This window comes from Sturnira hondurensis, unplaced genomic scaffold (assembly GCF_014824575.4).
Source record: "Sturnira hondurensis isolate 20B ecotype Veracruz unplaced genomic scaffold, ASM1482457v3 Scaffold0020884, whole genome shotgun sequence".
Classification (NCBI taxonomy): domain Eukaryota; kingdom Metazoa; phylum Chordata; class Mammalia; order Chiroptera; family Phyllostomidae; genus Sturnira; species Sturnira hondurensis.
Window position 1 is genome coordinate 3,058,778 of NW_028093515.1, and position 17,719 is coordinate 3,076,496.

Consider the following 17,719-nt stretch of genomic DNA (forward strand, 5'->3'; position numbering starts at 1 on the left):
CATTGATGCTTCTCTCCCTCTCTTTCTTCCTCCCTTCCCTTCTCTCTAAAAACTAAATAAAATCATTTTTATCTGTTTTTTTATTTAAGCCAAATCTGTGGAATTTATAAATTTATAGCAGATTAATGTAATAAATATGTTGGATAGAAATTCTACCACTTAGGAGGTAGTGTAATTCATGTGATAATATTTCAGTTTACATGGGGTAATCTTTACATTTTTGAAATAGTAATTGTTTTTTGTGTGTGTGTTTATTTGTGGGGTACACATTTCAAAGATACTGGTAACTGGTATCTCTAGGCTTAATGATTGTGTCCAATTCTTGTGTAGTTGGTATAGGTTTACTTAACCTCTTGATTGGTATGATAGTGCTTCAGATGCTCTTTGGGGCCTTTGGAGAGCTGTTAGGGAGGTAGGTGACTTGGGAGGGCAGGGTCAGTTAGCACAGTTTCCTTATTCTCCTTTCCTCAGAGCACCTCTGCTTGTAAGTGTCTCAAATGTAGGGGGTTCTGTGTCAAATTTCCTTTTACAAAAGGCTTGAGCTTCTTTTTTTTATTTTTTAATATATTTTATTGATTATACCATTACAGTTTTCCCATTCCCCCCCTTCATTCCCCTCCACCCCGCCATTCCCCTTTCTTTTATGTCCATGTGTCACAAGTTCTTTAGATTCTATATTTCCCATACTATTCTTGCCCTCCCCCCTATTTTCTACATACCATCTATGCTACTTATTCTCTGTACCTTCTCCCCCTTTCTCTTCCTCACGCTCCCCTATTGATAACCCTCCATGTGATCTCCATTTCTATGGTTCTCCTGATCTAGCTGTCCTCTTAGATTGCCTTTGTTTTAGGTGTGGTTGTTAATAACTGAGTTTGCTGTCCTTTCACTGTTCATATTTTTTATCTTGTTTTTCTTAGATAAGTTCCTTTAACATTTCATATACTAAGGTCTTGGTGATGATGAACTCCTTGAATTTGACCTCATCTGAGAAACACTTTATCTGCCCTTCCATACTAAATGAAAGCTTTGCTGGATGGAGCAATCTTGGATGCAGGTCTTTGGATTTCATGACTTGGGATACTTCTTTCCAGCCCCTTCTTGCCTGTAAGGTCTCTTTTGAGAAATCTGCTGATAGTCTGATGGGAATTCCTTTGTAGGTCACTGTCTCCTTATCTCTTGCTGCTTCTAGGATTCTCCTCCTCATTTTAATCTTGGGTAATGTAATGATGATGTGCCTTGGTGTGTTTCTTCTTGGGTCCAACTTCTTTGAGACTCTCTGAGCTTCCTGGACTTCCTGGAAGTCTGTTTCCTTTGCCAGATTAGGGAAGTTCTCCTTTATTATTTGTTCAGATAAGTTTTCCACTTGTTGCTCTTCCTCTTCCCCTTCTGGTAACCCTATAATTTGGATGTTGGAACGTTTAAAGATGTCCTGGAGGTTCTAGGCCTCTCATTTTTTAAAATTCTTGTTTCTTCATATTTTCTGTTTGGTCATTTTTTTTCTTCCTTCTGGACCCACTCCCTTTATTTGAGTCCCAGTTTCCTTTCCATGACTATTGGTTTCCTGTGCATTTCCCTTCATTTCGATCGGTTTAGCCTTCATTTGTTCTTCTAATTTGTGACTAAAATTGACCAGTTTTGTGTGCATCTGATAGGTTGGCTATCTCTTGTTCACTTAGAGTTATTGGCTCTGGGGCTTTGAGCTGTTCTTGAGCTGTAATGTTTTGGTCTGTTTGCTCCTGTTACATATGAGGAATGGAGCCTTAGGTGTTCACGCATGTGGGATGACTCAGTCACTGGGTTGTGCTGCTGTATGTGGGGGCGGGGTCAGAGAAGGGCAGTGGCTTTTGTTCTGCTCTCTCTCGGATTTTGGTCCCCTCTGCTGCTTCCCGCAAGCAAACCTGGCCCCCCTGGTTCCAGCTCACAGGTGTGTGGGCCTGTGCACCCTCCAGGACCCTGTGGGTCTCTCCAACAGTGAGCCTGGGAGCCTCTCCCAGCACCTCAACCCGGAAAGTGTTTCCAATTGGTGCTTTTAGGCTCTAATTCCCGGCACTGGGGCGCTAGCCTGAGTGGTCTGTCTCACTGTTCACTCCTTCGCTTGGTTTATCTGCATGTGAATGTGTGACCACAATCAGACAGCTGCCTTGCGCCCTTACTGGGTCTGCCCATTGCCACCCCACACCAGGGATCTGCTAACCACCACCTGCGTTCCTGTGCACCTAGGTCGGTCCTGCAGATCTTTCAAGCCCGACCCTGCTCCACCACTGACTCCGCCCCTCTTACTAGTCTGGCTGAATGGTTCGTTGTTGTCCAACTTACATACATTTCAATGTTCTGTTATTTGGCTGCGCTTTTGTTACTAGAACTTTGTTGTCTTTAAACTTGTTTGTGCGAGGGGGCACAGTGTTTTCACTTACGCCTCTGTCTGGGTGTAGTGGAGGTCCGGCTTGAGCTTCTTTTAAAAATTGTTCATCTAGGTCTTGGCTGGGTAGCTCAGTTGTTTAGGGTGTTACTGGATTCACCAATGTTTGTGGATTTGATCTCCGGTCAGGGCACACACAAGAGCCAGCCAGAGATAAAATAAAATAGATGGGGGGAGGTTAAGAATAGTATAGCAAACAAGGAAATCAAAGAAGTTATATGTACTACCCATGGACATGAACTAAGGTTGGGGGGAATGCTGAATGGTGGGGGGTACAGGGTGGAGGGGGGTAAAAGGGGAAAAGTTGGGACAATTGTAACAGCATATTCAGTTAAATATACTTTAAAAAAAGAGTCAACCAATGAATACATTAAGTAGAATGACAAATCAATGTTTCTGTTAAATCAATAAAAAATATTTTTTATTGCTAGTCTACTGCTATATGTCATGTCTTTAAACCGGAAGATATATAGTATAATATAATAAATCAGCAGTGAAATTTTGTTGTATTTTATCAATATAAGGACTGTCAGGCTCATGGAATTGCTTTTGTTTTTTAAGCTTTTTAAAGATGATATCAGGTATTTGTTGACAATGGACAAATTATGGCGAAAAAGGAAACCTCCAGTTCCATTGGACTGGGCTGAAGTACAGAGTCAAGGTAAAGGGTACATTTTAGTCTTGGGGATACATTGGGAATTCCCTCAATCTTTAAATAGCCCTGTTACTTCTTGACAGTGGTATATAAATTTATGGTAAGAAGTTTGAACAATTCAGAAAAGTATGAAGAAGGGAAAACCACTGGAAATCTTACCATGTAGAGAAATAGTAACTGCTAATGTTTTAGGGAATGTCTGGTCGTCAGATCTATGCACGTAGACACAGCAGTTGTGTACGCACTTTAGATTATGGAATCGTGTAAATTCATATGCTCTGACCTATTCTTTTTAGTAAATCATATTTAGTCCCTTACAGTTAATATTTTGTGGTTTCATATTTTCCCTAAAACAGTATAGCGATGAGGACATGTGTCCATAGGTCTCTTTACCTTTCTGTGATTATATCTTTAGAATTTAAATTAGGAACATATTTATAATTTTAAATGTGAGTGAAACTATTGCAGTAGTGACAACTTCCTTGTCTTACTCCCTCACAACACATTATCTCTGCCGTATCTGAAATGCATTGTAGTTGGTGTATGCATAGCAGTGGTCAGCACTTTGGAACTTAAAGGGTCCCAGGAGATTAGGGATGTCAATTGAGAACAGTTTTTTATAGTAATGAATACTTGAATATAGAGACCAATTTAAGAATGAGTCTAATAGTGTCCACTTACTGAGTGTTTACTATGTTCTGGGTATAATGCTTATCACCTTACCTATATTAATTATATTCTTGAGGGGGGCGGGCAGGGTTGGGAATATAAGACAGAAACCTGTACTTGAACAAGAATTAAATAAAAATTATATTTAAAAAAGATTATATTCTTGAATCCTCCAGTAACATTGTGAGGTTCTGAAACAGTCTTGCACCTTTCCCATTTCTATATTAGCAATTTCTTGTACAAATATGTGTGTCATAGTGATAATTACAAAATAGAGTTTCTTCTATATTATTTTCTTACTGGTCAGGCATTGAATTGTTAAAATAGTAGAGGAATAATGTTTAATAGTGAAATTTCTAATTCGTTTCCTTCCAGGGGAAGAACTCAATGCAGCAGCAGATCAACAAAATGAACCCCAGTTAGGTCTGAAAGACCAGCAGGTTCTGGATGTAAAGAGTTATGCCCGTCTTTTTTCAAAGAGCATTGAGACTTTGAGAGTTCATTTAGCAGAAAAAGGGGATGGAGCTGAGCTCATATGGGACAAGGTTTGTTTTGAAGTAGTGTGCCAATTACTCACATGTCAAATTGTGTATTTTAGTTGTTCAGTTGTAATCAGAAGCTAGTAAATTTTTGAATATTGTTTATTCTGCCAGATTTTGAGGATATAGTATTACTTTTGTTTGGATGTTTTTATCTTTAATTACTACATTGAACTCTGAGTTTTTCATACATTAATTCAGGTAATACCATAAAACTTTGTGGTTTTTAATTATGTTGGCTAGAGAAATATTGTGAATGTTTTGGAATAAAATACTTTACAGACTTAAGAAAACTTCTTGTGTAGTATAGATTTGTGACTAAAAGTCAAAATCCTTTTGGAGATGAGAACATTATAAATATTTTGGAGTTGTGGCACCTCTCAGCACAAAAATGAGACATTATCCTTACAAGTTAATGTATAATAGTATTTTGCAATTAGATGTGATTATTTTGAGGTTTAATGAGTTTTATTTATTTTTAACTGTAGGCAATATTTTCTATGGCTGCAAGTGATAATCTATACACAGTTTATGTGTTTCTCTGATGGTAAAGATTTGCTACGAGTTTTAAAGTGAGAGAAAGTTTAGTCAGTTTTAGCAAACCAAGATGATAGATAACTTTATGTGTGCAAATTTTGAAATTATGGTTGAATCAGACATCTAAAAATGAAGCTAGTAAATTTAGATTTTCAGGATTCTTATGAACATTAGTCTCTTGGGTATATGTATTATAAGGAGTAACTTTGAAAAAATATTTCCATTGTTATTTTAATAGGGATTTGGGAAGTTTTCATTGGTACACAGGGACTAGATAACGAAACTTTGGAAGTAGGAATTGTTACCTTTGGAATCAAATCTACACCTAATGAACATGATTAGCCAATTGCCTAGGGAAGTAATTTATGGACACTGCATTGGGTACTGTTAAATATTTCAACTTAATTTTAACTACAACCTTATGAGATATTTATATAATTTCCCTGTTTAACATATTAAGGAATTTTGGGTCAAGGAGGTTGATTTCCCTGAAGTTACACAGCCAGCCAATAAATTATATAGAGAATCCACATCCTGTCAGTACTTTTTCTTCTTTGGTGCTTCTGAACTGTAGGATACTATCTTCTCAGGAAAGCAGGAAAACTTGCCAAAATCTAATTAAAGAGACTAGGATATAGTCTCAGGAAGAATATAGATTGTGAGTAGCAAGTGTAGGAGAGTGGTGTGTATATGAATGGAATTTTGAGAAGGAAAGCCGAAAGGAGTTGTCCAGGTATTTCTGAGGCTTTAATGAAATAGCTTTCTGAAAAAAGCCTCTTTTTCTTTGCCTGAAATCTGTGCTTGTCAAACAACCTTATCATTACAAGCATACCTAATTTTATTGTACTTTGCTTTGTTGCATTGCACCGGTGTAGTGTTTTTTAACAAACTGAAGGCAGGACCCTCAACCAGCAAAAGGATTATGACTTGCTTTATTGTGATACTCGCTTTATTACGGTGGTCTGGAACTGAACTGGCAGTATCTGCGAGATAAACCTATACTGACTGATGGACCCAGGAAAGAATTGCCATTGTCAGTGAATGGAATTGGTGTTTGGATCCATATACACTTAGTGTCCAGTCCATTTGTTGAAGCAGGATGAGTTCCTATAACCCTGGTGGCTCATGGCCTTCTTGTCAGATTACTTCCCGGGTCAGCTGATGATGAGACCCTGCCCTCGACTCATCCAGTCTCCCTGCTACTATGAGGTTTTACCTCTCCCCAAAGGCCATCTCTTGTTCTGCTTCACTGACTGCAATGTTAACAAACATGTGAAAGTATTGTTCTGAAAGTATAACTAGGCAAATTAGTAAGTTTGTGGGGAGACTTTAAGTTATTTAACTTATTGGCAGGATGACCCATCTGCAATGGATTTTGTCACCTCTGCTGCAAACCTCAGGATGCATATTTTCAGTATGAATATGAAGAGCAGATTTGATATAAAATGTAAGTTGCTTTGTACTTGTGTATTCTAAAATGCTAAATTATTCTTTTCCTTTTTAGCAGTTAAACATATTTATCTTTTTTTTTAATTTTTAATTTTTTTAGCAATGGCAGGGAACATTATTCCTGCTATCGCTACTACTAATGCAGTGATTGCTGGGTTAATAGTATTGGAAGGATTGAAGATTTTATCAGGAAAAATAGACCAGTGTAGAACAGTGAGTATTTCTATTTGTGTTTTTTTTTTAATTCAACCTCTTTGTAAAGTAATATTTGCAGAGGAAAAAAAGTAATTTATAAAGAAACACATTAAAATGACAATTAAAAAAATAAATTAATAAAACTGGTTTAAAGCAGTGAAAAAATAATTGTTCCAATTACCTTGCGAGTGCTGAGGTTTCTGGTTTTAAAATTTGGTTTGTAGTGCCCTCCTTTTTTTTCGATTACAGTTTACATTTAGTGCTGTTCCCCCCCCCCCTTAGTTTCAGGTGTACAGCATAGTGATTAGATAGTCATAATCTTTCCATAGTGTTCTCTCTAGTATTTCCAGTACCTACCTGACACCATACGTAGTTACTACAATATTATTGACTATATTCCCTATGCTGTACTTTACATCCCTGTGGATAGTCCTGCTTTTAAGTCATTTTACTTTAAATTTGTTTTAAAATTCTTTGATAATGTTAACGTCTGCAGTCTTATGAATGAGTCTATGGTTATGTCTGCCACATCTCACAGTGTATTGTTTGCTTGTATGGTGCATGATTTTTTTAACCGACTTAGTACCTGTTAAAATTGTATCTTTGATAATTCTTTAAGGAGCCATTGAAGGTATATTTCTTCAAAGAGGATTTGTGTTTATTTAGATATCTAAGTTCCTGGGGTCCTGCCAATCTGGGACCATTTTAGAATTCTTTAGTTTTTCAATCCACATACATATTCAGACAGCAAATCTGCATGGGCCCTATATTATTGTAATTAATTGTAAGGAAGTTCCCCCACTCCTTGAAGCACCAAGGTCAAGGTAATTTTTCTTGTTATTTCTGTGGGGAAGATATTTTTCTGTTATTTTTTCTCCTCCCCTTGCAGGTTCTTGTTTTATTTAAGTGTCTCCTTAGGTGTACCTCAAGATTAAAGCCACTTGGATACTCTCTTTGAATTCCTGCTTTCATTCTGTGTTGACTTTCCATGTCTGAAGATGCTTTTGCTCCCTTACCAGCATAGCAATTTTAAAAAATCCTTAAAAATGTTATTAGGTGCCTTGGCCAGGTAGCTCAGTTGGTTGGACCATTGTCCCCTGCACCAAAAGGTCACGGGTTTGATTTCCAATTAGGGCACATACCTGGATTGCAGGTTCGATCCTTGGTTGGTTGTGGGGCGGGGGCAACTAAATTGGTGTTTCTCACATCCATGTCTATTTCCCTCTCCTTCCCGGACCCGTCTCTCCCTTCCTCTCTCCCTGTAAAATCAATAAACATATCCTCAGGTGAGGATTTAAAAAGTGTATGTATGTTGTAGCCAATATTTTTGCTATTTAGGTTCCCCTTTTTACTATAATGTTGAAATAAAAGGACCGATTTACCTTCAGGAATTTCTTTTAAAAAAAAAAGAAAGTTAGTCTGCAATGGTACTCTTGTTTTTCAGTGCCATTATTGATGCAGTCTTAAAATATCTTATTGTTTTCATGAAATTTCAGGGTGAAGGAGTGTAGAATCATACTGCCATCTTTTCGTCTGCCACCTTTCATTAAAAATTTTTTGCTAATGTATTTTTAATTTCTAAGAACTTCCTTTTTTGATTTCTACCCTTTTATAGCAGACTTAATTTATCTTGTGCCCAAAGTATGCCTTTGAGCTCACAGACATTTCTAATTGTTGAATTTATTAAAATGTCTGCTATTTCTTATAACATCCTCCTTTGTTCTTTGCCATCTCAGCTCTGTTCCCCTCAGGTTAATGATATTATCTATGGCTTTTATTTGTTTATAATGAATTTCAGGAAGAGTTAATAGTGTTAACCTTGGTATTAGCAGTGTTAGTGATTGTTTTCATTACTTTTAGTTTGCTAAGGCACAGTTACCTTATCAGTGACACCCAAGATCCAACAAATCTATTTCCCCATTGTACCCTGATTCCAGACCTGCCTGTACAATGGGTAGTACTGGTAATACTGTTCATACAGGAGGGCTCTTCCTACCACTTAACTGCCTCCCGAGGAATTTACTTCTTTAAGCTTGGGAGAATCTGGGAAGTTTTTATCTTTAGAATTAATTAATCTTGCCCTGGCTGGTGTAGCTCAGTGGATTGAGCGCAGGCCTGCGAACCACACCATCACCGTTCGATTCCCAGTCAGGGCACGTGCCTGGGTTGCAGGCCAGTTCCAGCGGGGGACTCACGGGAGGCAACCATGCATTGGTACTTCTCTCCTTCTCCCCTTTCCTTCCCCTCTAAAAGATAAATAAATAGAATCTTAAAAAAAAAAAAGAATTAATCTTAGCAAATACCATAGTACATGTTAGTCACAGATGACAACTTATATATCAGCTTTTAGTATTGTCTTGACATTTGTATTAATCTGGCTAGTGTTTCAAAACTTTATAGTAGTATGAGGTTAGAGCCCTTTTTAAAAATTTATTTATTTATTTTAATATATTTTATTGATTATGCTATTACAGTTGTCCTATTTTCACACCCCTCCACCTTACACATCCCCTCCCACCCATATTTCCCCCCTTTAGTTCATGTGATAGTTCATGTACATATAAGTTCTTTAGCTTCTACATTTCCTATATTATTCTTGCCCTCCCCCCTATTTTCTGCCTACCATCTATGCTGCTTATTCTCTGTACCTTTTCTCCCTCTCTCCCCTTCCCCTGTTTATAACCCTCCATGTGATCTTCTGTGGTTCTCCTGTTCTAGTTGTTTCCTTAGTTTGTTTTGTTGTTTTTGTTTTATGGTGTGATGGTTAATAATTGTGAGTTTGCTGTTATTTTACTGTTGATATTTTCTGTTTATCTTTTTCTTTTTTAAATATATTTTATTGATTATACCATTACAGTTGCTGTATTCCCCCCCCTTCATTCCCCTCCACCCGGCACACCCCCTCCCCCACCATTCTCCCCCCTTAGTTTATAACCACGTGTCTCAAGTTCTTTAGATTCTATATTTCCCCTACTATTCTTGCCCTCCCCCCTATCTATTTTCTACCTACCGTCTATGCTATTTTCTGTACCTTCTCCCCCCTTCTCCTCCTCCCACTCCCTCCCGTGTTGCTAACCCTCCGTGTGTTCTTCATTTCTATGGTTCCACTCCTGATCTGGCTGTCCTCTTGGTTTGCTTTTGTTTTAGGTGTGGTTGTTAATAGCTGTGAGTTTACTGTCCTTTCACTGTTAATATTTTTCATCTTCTTTTTCTTATATAAGTCCCTTTAGCATTTCATAGAATAAGGGCTTAGTGATGATGAACTCCTTGAACTTGACCTTATCTGAGAAGCACTTTATCTGTCCTTCCATTCTAAATGAAAGCTTTGCTGGATAAAGCAATCTTGGCTGTAGGTCTTTGGATTTCATGACTTGGAATACTTCTTTCCAGCCCCTTGCCTGTAAGGTCTCTTTTGAGAAATCCGCTGACAGTCTGATGGGAACTCCTTTGTAGGTAACTTACCTCTTATTTGTCTCCTTATCTCTTGCTGCTTCTAGGATTCTCCCCCTCATTTTAATCTTGGGTAATGTAATGATGATGTGCCTTGGTGTGTTCCTCCTCGGGTCCAACTTCTTTGGGACTCTCTGAGCTTCCTGGATTTCCTGGAAGTCTGTTGTCTTAGCCAGATTGAGGAAGTTCTCCTTTATTATTTGTTCGGATAACTTTTCCACTTGTTGCTCTTCCCCTTCCCCTTCTGGTACCCCTATAATTCGAATGTTGTAACATTTAAAGATGTCTTGGAGGTCCCTAAGCCTCTCCTCATTTTTTTGAATTCTTGTTTCTTCATTCTTTTCTGTTTGGTTGTTTCTTCCTTCTGGTCCATTCCACTGATTGGAGTCCCAGGTTCCTTCCTATCACTATTGGTTCTCTCTACATTTTCCTTCATTTCACTTAGTATAGCCTTCATTTTTCCATCTAATTTGCTACGGAAATCAACCAGTTCTGTGAACCTCTTGATTACCAATGTTTTGAACTGTGTATCTGATAGGTTGGCTACTTCTTCAACGCTTAGTTGTATTTTTTCTGGAGCTTTGATCTCTTCTTTCATTTGGGCCATTTATATTTTGTCTTGACACCCCTGTTACTTAGTGAGGGGCAGAGCCATAGGTATTCACCCGAGTGTGGTAATCACGTCACTGTGATGTGGTGCTATATGTGGGGAAGGGGTCTGAGGGAACAGTGGTGCTTGCTCTGCTCTCTGCCAGATTTCAATCACTTCCCCTGCTTCTCACCAGCGAACTGGGCCCTTCTGGTGCTGATTCCTGGTGGGTGGGCTTGTGTGCATTCTAGGACCCTGTGGGTCTCTCCAACAAACTCTCTTGTGAGGCTGGGAGTTTCTCCTGCTGCCTCCTCAACACCCACAGATGTTTTCATTCAGTGATTTGAGGCTTTACTTCCGTGTGCCGGGGCCCTGGGTTGAGCAGACTGTCCAGCTCCCCAGTTGTTTCTTCTGGTTATCTGCACACAAATGTGGGACCATCTGCTCTACCAGCCGCCTCCTCGCTGGGTCCGCTAGCCGCTGCCTGGCTGCGAGTCCTCTGCCGGGCTGCCCGTTTCTGCCCCTCCTGGATGAGTGTGTCTTCTTTACCTTGTTGGTTGTCCGACTTCCTTACAGTTCAGTTTTCTGTTGGTTCTGGTTGGTTTGGTTTTTAAATTGTTGTCCTTCTTTTGGTAGTGCGAGGAGGCCCAGTGTGTCTACCTATACCTTCATGTTGGCCAGAAGTCTGGGCCTTTTTTTTTTTTTTTTGATTTTATTTATTTATTTATCTTTAGAGGGGAAGGAGAGAGGGAGAGAAACATCAATGTATGGTTGCCTTTCGTGTGTCCCCTGCTGGGAGTTGGCCTGCAGGGAACTGAACTGTGATCCTCTGGTTCGCAGGCCCCCGCTCATGGGCCTTTTTTAAATTAAAATGTAGTTTTTTAAATGTTCCTTGGTTCTTACTATTTTATGTTTGGGTATTAGGGAGATGGTAAATAGGTGCCTACATACAGTGCCAGAAGTACATTGTTTTTGTCTTAATCATGTAAATGTTAATGTAGTTACAGAAAATTTGAAAAGAAAGGCAAGCACATTGGTTTCATACATTTATGAAAACACTGTCATTAGTTGGAGGTATTAATGTATTGGTCTTGTTGATAAGTTGGGTTTAAATTGATAAGAATAACTAACTACCAGGAAGGCATCTAAAAGCTGATTTAAAGACACCAGAGATGAGTATGGCTAAGTCCTTGGTGTTGCTGAATTACTTTGCAGGATAGCCTAGCATCTTCAGTACGAGGAGATTTCTTTTCAGTACGCTCAGCTTTTCACATAGCAGCTAATTTGAAAAGTTTGGAAAATCGGGCTCTTTCGGTCATGATTTTCCTTATTCAACTTCAAATTGTATGATGTATAAAATTGACTTGAATTTGATTTCTGCTTATGTTCTTTCCTCCTCCAAAGATTTTTTTGAATAAACAACCAAACCCAAGAAAGAAGCTCCTTGTGCCTTGTGCACTGGATCCTCCCAACCCTAATTGTTACGTGTGTGCCAGCAAGCCAGAGGTGACTGTGCGACTGAATGTCCATAGAGTAACCGTTCTCACATTACAAGATAAGGTGAGTGTAGAGGCTCGTTCTCTCACCCAAGTTTGTTCTTTTTCCTTTTTCTTAAAAACAAAACAACAACAATAAAATCCCTCATTTTCTTTTGCCTTTTACTGTGGTGCTGCAATAACAAACTAAAAGCCACATAATTACTCTGAAAGCCTCCGGCTACTGAAATGTGATGCTCTGATAGCGTTGGTCACTCAACCACATGGGATTCTGTTGGCTTTTTCTCTGTGGTTCCAGAATATGTATTTCACATCCCAGAAAGGAATGAGCTGTATTTGTAGAAAATGTACCACAAGTATTACAGAGGTGGTACAGTATCTTGGCAGGCAAGAGACTCTTTGCATGCTCTGTTTCCCAGTTGTTGTATAAATTCTGTAGTTTTGGCAGACAGGAGGTGTCCTTAAACAGTTTGGTGATGGTCCTGATTCTGGTGTGTTGAGCTATTCCCTGACCAGATCAGCATTATATACCTGCATTCACCTATATCGCTCTACAGTGTTGCTGGGGGTTAGGGTTTGGTCCTGTTTTGTGGCCTGGTTTTCAGGTTCCTCCTAAACTGGCTAGTTTAGTTCCTTTATTAGGGAAGATATCAAAAATGCCCCGGTGGGTATCACATCTCACTTTTGTGATCACTTCAGATTGTTCTCTGATTATATCCATCATCATGTTGTATATTTACATACCTCCTAAACCTTGATGGTCCTAAAGGTTTCCTGAGAGGGAATGGCCTTTCTCCCAGAAATGAACATAAGAGCAGGTTAATTAGATCTTATGTTTTGGATGGCGAAATAGCAGGACTTAGAATGCTGGTTGGCAGAGGGTCAGTCTCCTACCTTCTTCTTTAGAAAATAATTATAGTTGGCATCTACTCATTCTTGAGCTTAAAGGCAATTCCACTATTTGTAGAATAAAGGGACCTTCAGAATTCCTCCATTTTCTTTTTTTTTTAGGAGCAGGTAGATTTGACAGAATATTACCAATTTTGATTCATCTTCGAATTTAAAGTGAAATGGAAGAGCAAGACCATCTGAGAATCAGGTTAATGAGAATATTTCTGTCTGTAAAACATCTGTCCATACAGGATTGTCATAGAGTAAGGAACTATGTAGTACATCCAGCTCAGTACCTCATCTGCAGGGAAGAACAAAGTACCAAGAGCCAGTGAAGGAATTCTCAGTCCCCCATATGGAGGAAGTTGTTTCTGATCCTATTAGTGGTCAAATATGAGGGTGGAACATGAGTGTAAGATAATTGTGTGCATTTCCACTGCTTTCCTACTTGTCATCTGGTGTCTTATGAGCAACTTTGCCCCTCTCCGGTGGAAGGGGAAAGTAAGACCTTTTAGGGAAAAAAGTGTCTATTTTTATAGTCTTTAATTACACATATTAATATTTTGAATCTTTTTTCCTGTAGATTGTGAAAGAAAAATTTGCTATGGTAGCACCAGACGTCCAAATTGAAGATGGGAAAGGAACAATCTTGATATCTTCAGAAGAGGGAGAGACAGAAGGTGTGATGCATTGCATTTATTCACTTCCTTCATTTGGGTGGAGATGCCTAAAGGAAAGGGTACACATTAGTTTGTTTATTTTTTTATTATATGTGTTACTCAGTATCACAGCTGAAAGGCGCAACATGTGGGCAAGAAGGTGCCCCTTTCAAGACAGCATTGCCTTGGTGGGATCATAGCAGTTCTGGTTTTGGGAACTCTGTGTTGTCAGTGTGTCTCAGTAACTATTTTTGTGAGATACCAGCACACAGCCACCATTTTTTAGTGACCTCAGTGTTCTTGTCCACTTCAAAGGAACTCCCTTGTGTGTATCATGAATCCTGAGAGGTAATTTGGTAGTGAGCAGATTGTTCTGGCTATTAGATCAAAGTACGTAATCTAAGGCTATTAGATGTTTGGTCCAGGAGTGGGGAAGCCTTACTAGCCAGTCCCACTATAGAGCAAAAAGTAGTGCTGAAAATCAGTGCCTAGTTTGGGGATTTTAGACTTTTTTGAAGTTCTCAAGAAAGCCATCTCTTTTGTCATTGCATTTGTTACACGAGGTTCAATGCGTTCGATTGTGTTTAAGCTTTCTTAGGTGAAGATTGGTTCTGGTTGCGCCTCCTTCATCCTGCACTAGTCAGTCGGATTGGACTCAGAAGTTCTCTCACAGATCTTCTGTTACTTTGGCATCTTAGAATCTCTTGGGTTACCATTTTAGTGGATTTCTTCGTGTGACAAATCTTGCCAGTGTATTATTACTTTTAAAATCTGGGGGCTTTTTTTTTTCTATATTGACTTACTTATTTACCTATGTCTTTACTGGTTAAGTGTCGTCTTGGCTGTAGTTCCTTGTCAAACTGTTTGGGCTGTTAGGTCATGAGTAATTGGAGGCCATGTTTTGGCTAGGTAGTAGTCTATTTTAAGAGTCTAGTTGAATATTTGGGCCCTATCCTAGCCAGCTGTCTTTACAAAAAAAAAAAAAAAAAGAAAAAGAAACGTTGTTCATGACTGCCCTCTTACTTCTAGCCAGCTCTTTTTATGCTGGGACCTTAAAAATAGAAACTGACCAGGAATCTGAGTGGCTTAAATGTGGCTGTTCTCCACCAAATACAGGTGCTGAGGGTGAGATGGCATTAATTCAAATCACACATGGAGTCCTATGCTATAGGCAGAGTCATACATATTTATAATTCAAGCTTGAAAACAATGGTAGTCTCCGGTTTGAATTAATTTATAGCCTGGAATAGAGGAGAGATTATCAGCTAGTAGATTTATTGCAGTTTAAGAAATACTATGGAAAAAATGTATGAGTTGAAACTGGGGAAGGTTAAAGGTAAAAAGAACTCTTGGACCAGTTCTTGAAGTAAGAACTCTCTGGGCAGAGAAGGGAGTTGTGTGCACTTGGGCAGAATGAGTAGCTTCTACAAAGGCATGACTTAAAAACAACATAAAAGGCTTTGAGAATGGCCAGTTATTTTGTATCACTACAAGGTGGTATGCTCTGGGGTGGCAGTGCTGACTCACCAGAGGTGCACTGGAGACCTTCTGTGGCTGCATGTGATGTGTGTTTATCTTCTTCCCCCAGTATCTTACTTCCGCCAGGTTTAAGTGGAGCAGTAAATGTGGTTACCTTCTAGTATAATCTGCGGAAGGGTGTGAGAGTGGAGGCAGGAGCAGTTAGGGAGGAAAAGAAATGAGGAGAGTGAGGGATTTTTAACTAAGGTAGAAACAGATGATAAGCCTTGATATTTGCAAGGTCAGAATTTAGGGCAATTCGGGTGAATTCGGGTGAAGAAGAGTAGGATTGTTGGGCCTGTACAGGATTGTTGCCAGGACTCTGGCTTTACAGATGATGTTCATTAAACAGGGTGGCGTGCACAGTAACTGTTTTGAATATGTTGGGTCTGAGGAGTTTGTAGTGAGTGGGGAATGTGTGGAAAGTCTTGGGATTGGAAGTATGGGTAAGAATTACTGTTTTCTGAAGATACTTCAGATAGAATAAAGAGCTAAAATAGATTTATAAAAGAACCAGAAGTTGTTGGTAGTTTTTCAAAGTTAGGTAGGGAGATATTTTCTAAGCATTTTACTTTTAAGCAATGAAAAATAATAACTGAAAAAAGAAATGACATAAATTTAAACACGATAACTAGGATTAAGATATAGTTTACTCAGTATGTGTCAGGAACTGTAGATATAGGTTAACAGGTTCTGTACAGTCTGTGCCCCTACAGAACAAATACACAATAAAGTGGGCTGAGTGTTTCAAGCAGAGTGTATATAGGGAGCAAGGTGGAGGCCCAGGGTTTTGTTTTCCTTTTCTTAAGACTTTATTTTTTTTTATTAAAAATTTTTTTGCTCTGCTAGTATGGCTCAGTTGGTTGAAGCATCGTCCCATACTTGGAAAGGTCACAGGTTGAATTGTGGGTGAGGGCGCATACCTAGGTTGCCGCTCTGATCCTTCTTTGGGGCACATACAGGAGACAACCAATTGATGTTTTTCTCTAAAAGCAATGGAAAAATGTCCTTAGGTGAGGGGTTTTTTGTTTGTTTGTTTGTTTTGTTTTTGTGTGTTTGGGGGGGTTTGTGTGTGTGTTTTTGGTTTTGCATTACAGCTTTACATTCAATATCATATTAGTTTCAGGTGTACAGCATAGTGGTTAGAGAATTACACAGTTTACAAAGTGATCACCCTGTGAGTCTAGTACCACCCGTCACTACATGTAGTTATTACAGTATTATTCACTAATTCCCTCTAGCAGGGATGTCCAACCTACAGCCCGCAGGCCACATGCAGCTCATAATGGCTGTGGAATGCAGCCCAACACAAAATCGTAAATTTACTTAAAACATTATGAGATTTTTTTATGATTACATGTTGCAGTGTATTTAATGTGTGGCCCAAAAGAATTATTCTTCCAGCGTGGCCCAGAGATGCCCAAAGGTTGGACACCCCTACTAGAGGAAACAGTTTTGTAGATGAGGATTGAGTGCATGTACAGGTCAGGAGAGTGAAGCATTTTAACTTGCAGGAGAGGAAGCATAATTAAGGCAGAAAGGCTCTAGAATAGGTGACACTAAGAGTTTGGTTGGAGGGAGTATTCTTAGAGTACTCTATTATTAGAGTATTTACAATTTATGCAAGAAAATTTTAAGCCCTGGCTGGTGTAGCTCAGTGGATTGAGCGCGGGCCTGCAAACCAAACAATGGCGATTCGGTTCCCAGTCAGGGCACATGCCTGGGTTGCAGGCCGGTTCCCCGGGGGCGACTCACAGAGGCAACCATACATTGATAGTTCTGTCCCTCTCTTCTTCCCTTCCCCTCTAAAGATAAATAAATAAAATTTATTTTAAAAAAATTTTATTGAGTGCTAACGGGGTGCTAAGCACATTCTGCATACTGGGGATGTTCAGATGAAGGAGAAATGACATGTGGAAGATAGAACTAGGTCGGAATACTTATTTTGGGGTGGCCATCACTAGCTCTTCATTGAGAGATGTTGAAAATGAAATTTTTATTTAAAACTTTCTCACATTTCTGAATGGTAAAGTTTGCTAAAAAGTTCTGTCATGGAAAACCTGTTTGCAACATAGAATATCTTTTGGGCCCTGGTCTGGGTAGCTCAGTTAGTTAGAGCATCTTCCCAATAATGTCCAGGTTTTGGGTTTAATCTCTGGTCAGAGTGCATAACAAAAAGCATCCAACAAATGCATAAAGAAGATGAACAGCAAAGTGATGTTTCTTTCTCTTGCTCTTTCAAAAGTGTGTGCGTGTGTGTGTGTGTATGGTTGTCTTTGATTCTTCAGGATTCCGGATTAATTTGGTTTGAATGGGAGAGGCTTCTCAGAATTTCTTAGTTTGGCACCTTTGAAGTAGTTTTAGCAGTTGATTGTTCAAGGATGAATTCCTAAGCGCCTGATATTTTAATGGATCAGTTTGCTGGGACTGCCATACCAAAATATGCAGATAGAGGGTGAATTAAATAGCAGAAATTTACTTTCTTATACCTCTGGGGCTAGAGGTCTTAAAGTGCCTGCCTACAGGTTTGTTTTCTCCTGAGGTTTCTCTCCTTGGCTTCTCAAGAGGATACCAGTTAGACTGGATCAAGGCCCACCCTAACAGCCTTTTAATCACTTTAAAAAGTGCTAACCAAATACAGTCACATTCT

At 39.1% G+C, this 17,719-nt stretch overlaps 1 protein-coding gene across 1 annotated transcript in view; it reads left to right on the plus strand.

Annotated features, from left to right (window-relative positions):
- UBA2 (ubiquitin like modifier activating enzyme 2) overlaps positions 1 to 17,719 on the plus strand; it is a 43,610-nt gene that overhangs the window by 19,463 nt on the left and 6,428 nt on the right. Inside the window, exons 9-14 of the mRNA XM_037030732.1 lie at positions 2,984 to 3,083; positions 4,122 to 4,291; positions 6,176 to 6,269; positions 6,372 to 6,484; positions 11,910 to 12,065; positions 13,476 to 13,572. Of these exons, the coding sequence (XP_036886627.1) occupies positions 2,984 to 3,083; positions 4,122 to 4,291; positions 6,176 to 6,269; positions 6,372 to 6,484; positions 11,910 to 12,065; positions 13,476 to 13,572 (730 nt within the window). The remainder of the gene's footprint in view (positions 1 to 2,983; positions 3,084 to 4,121; positions 4,292 to 6,175; positions 6,270 to 6,371; positions 6,485 to 11,909; positions 12,066 to 13,475; positions 13,573 to 17,719) is intronic.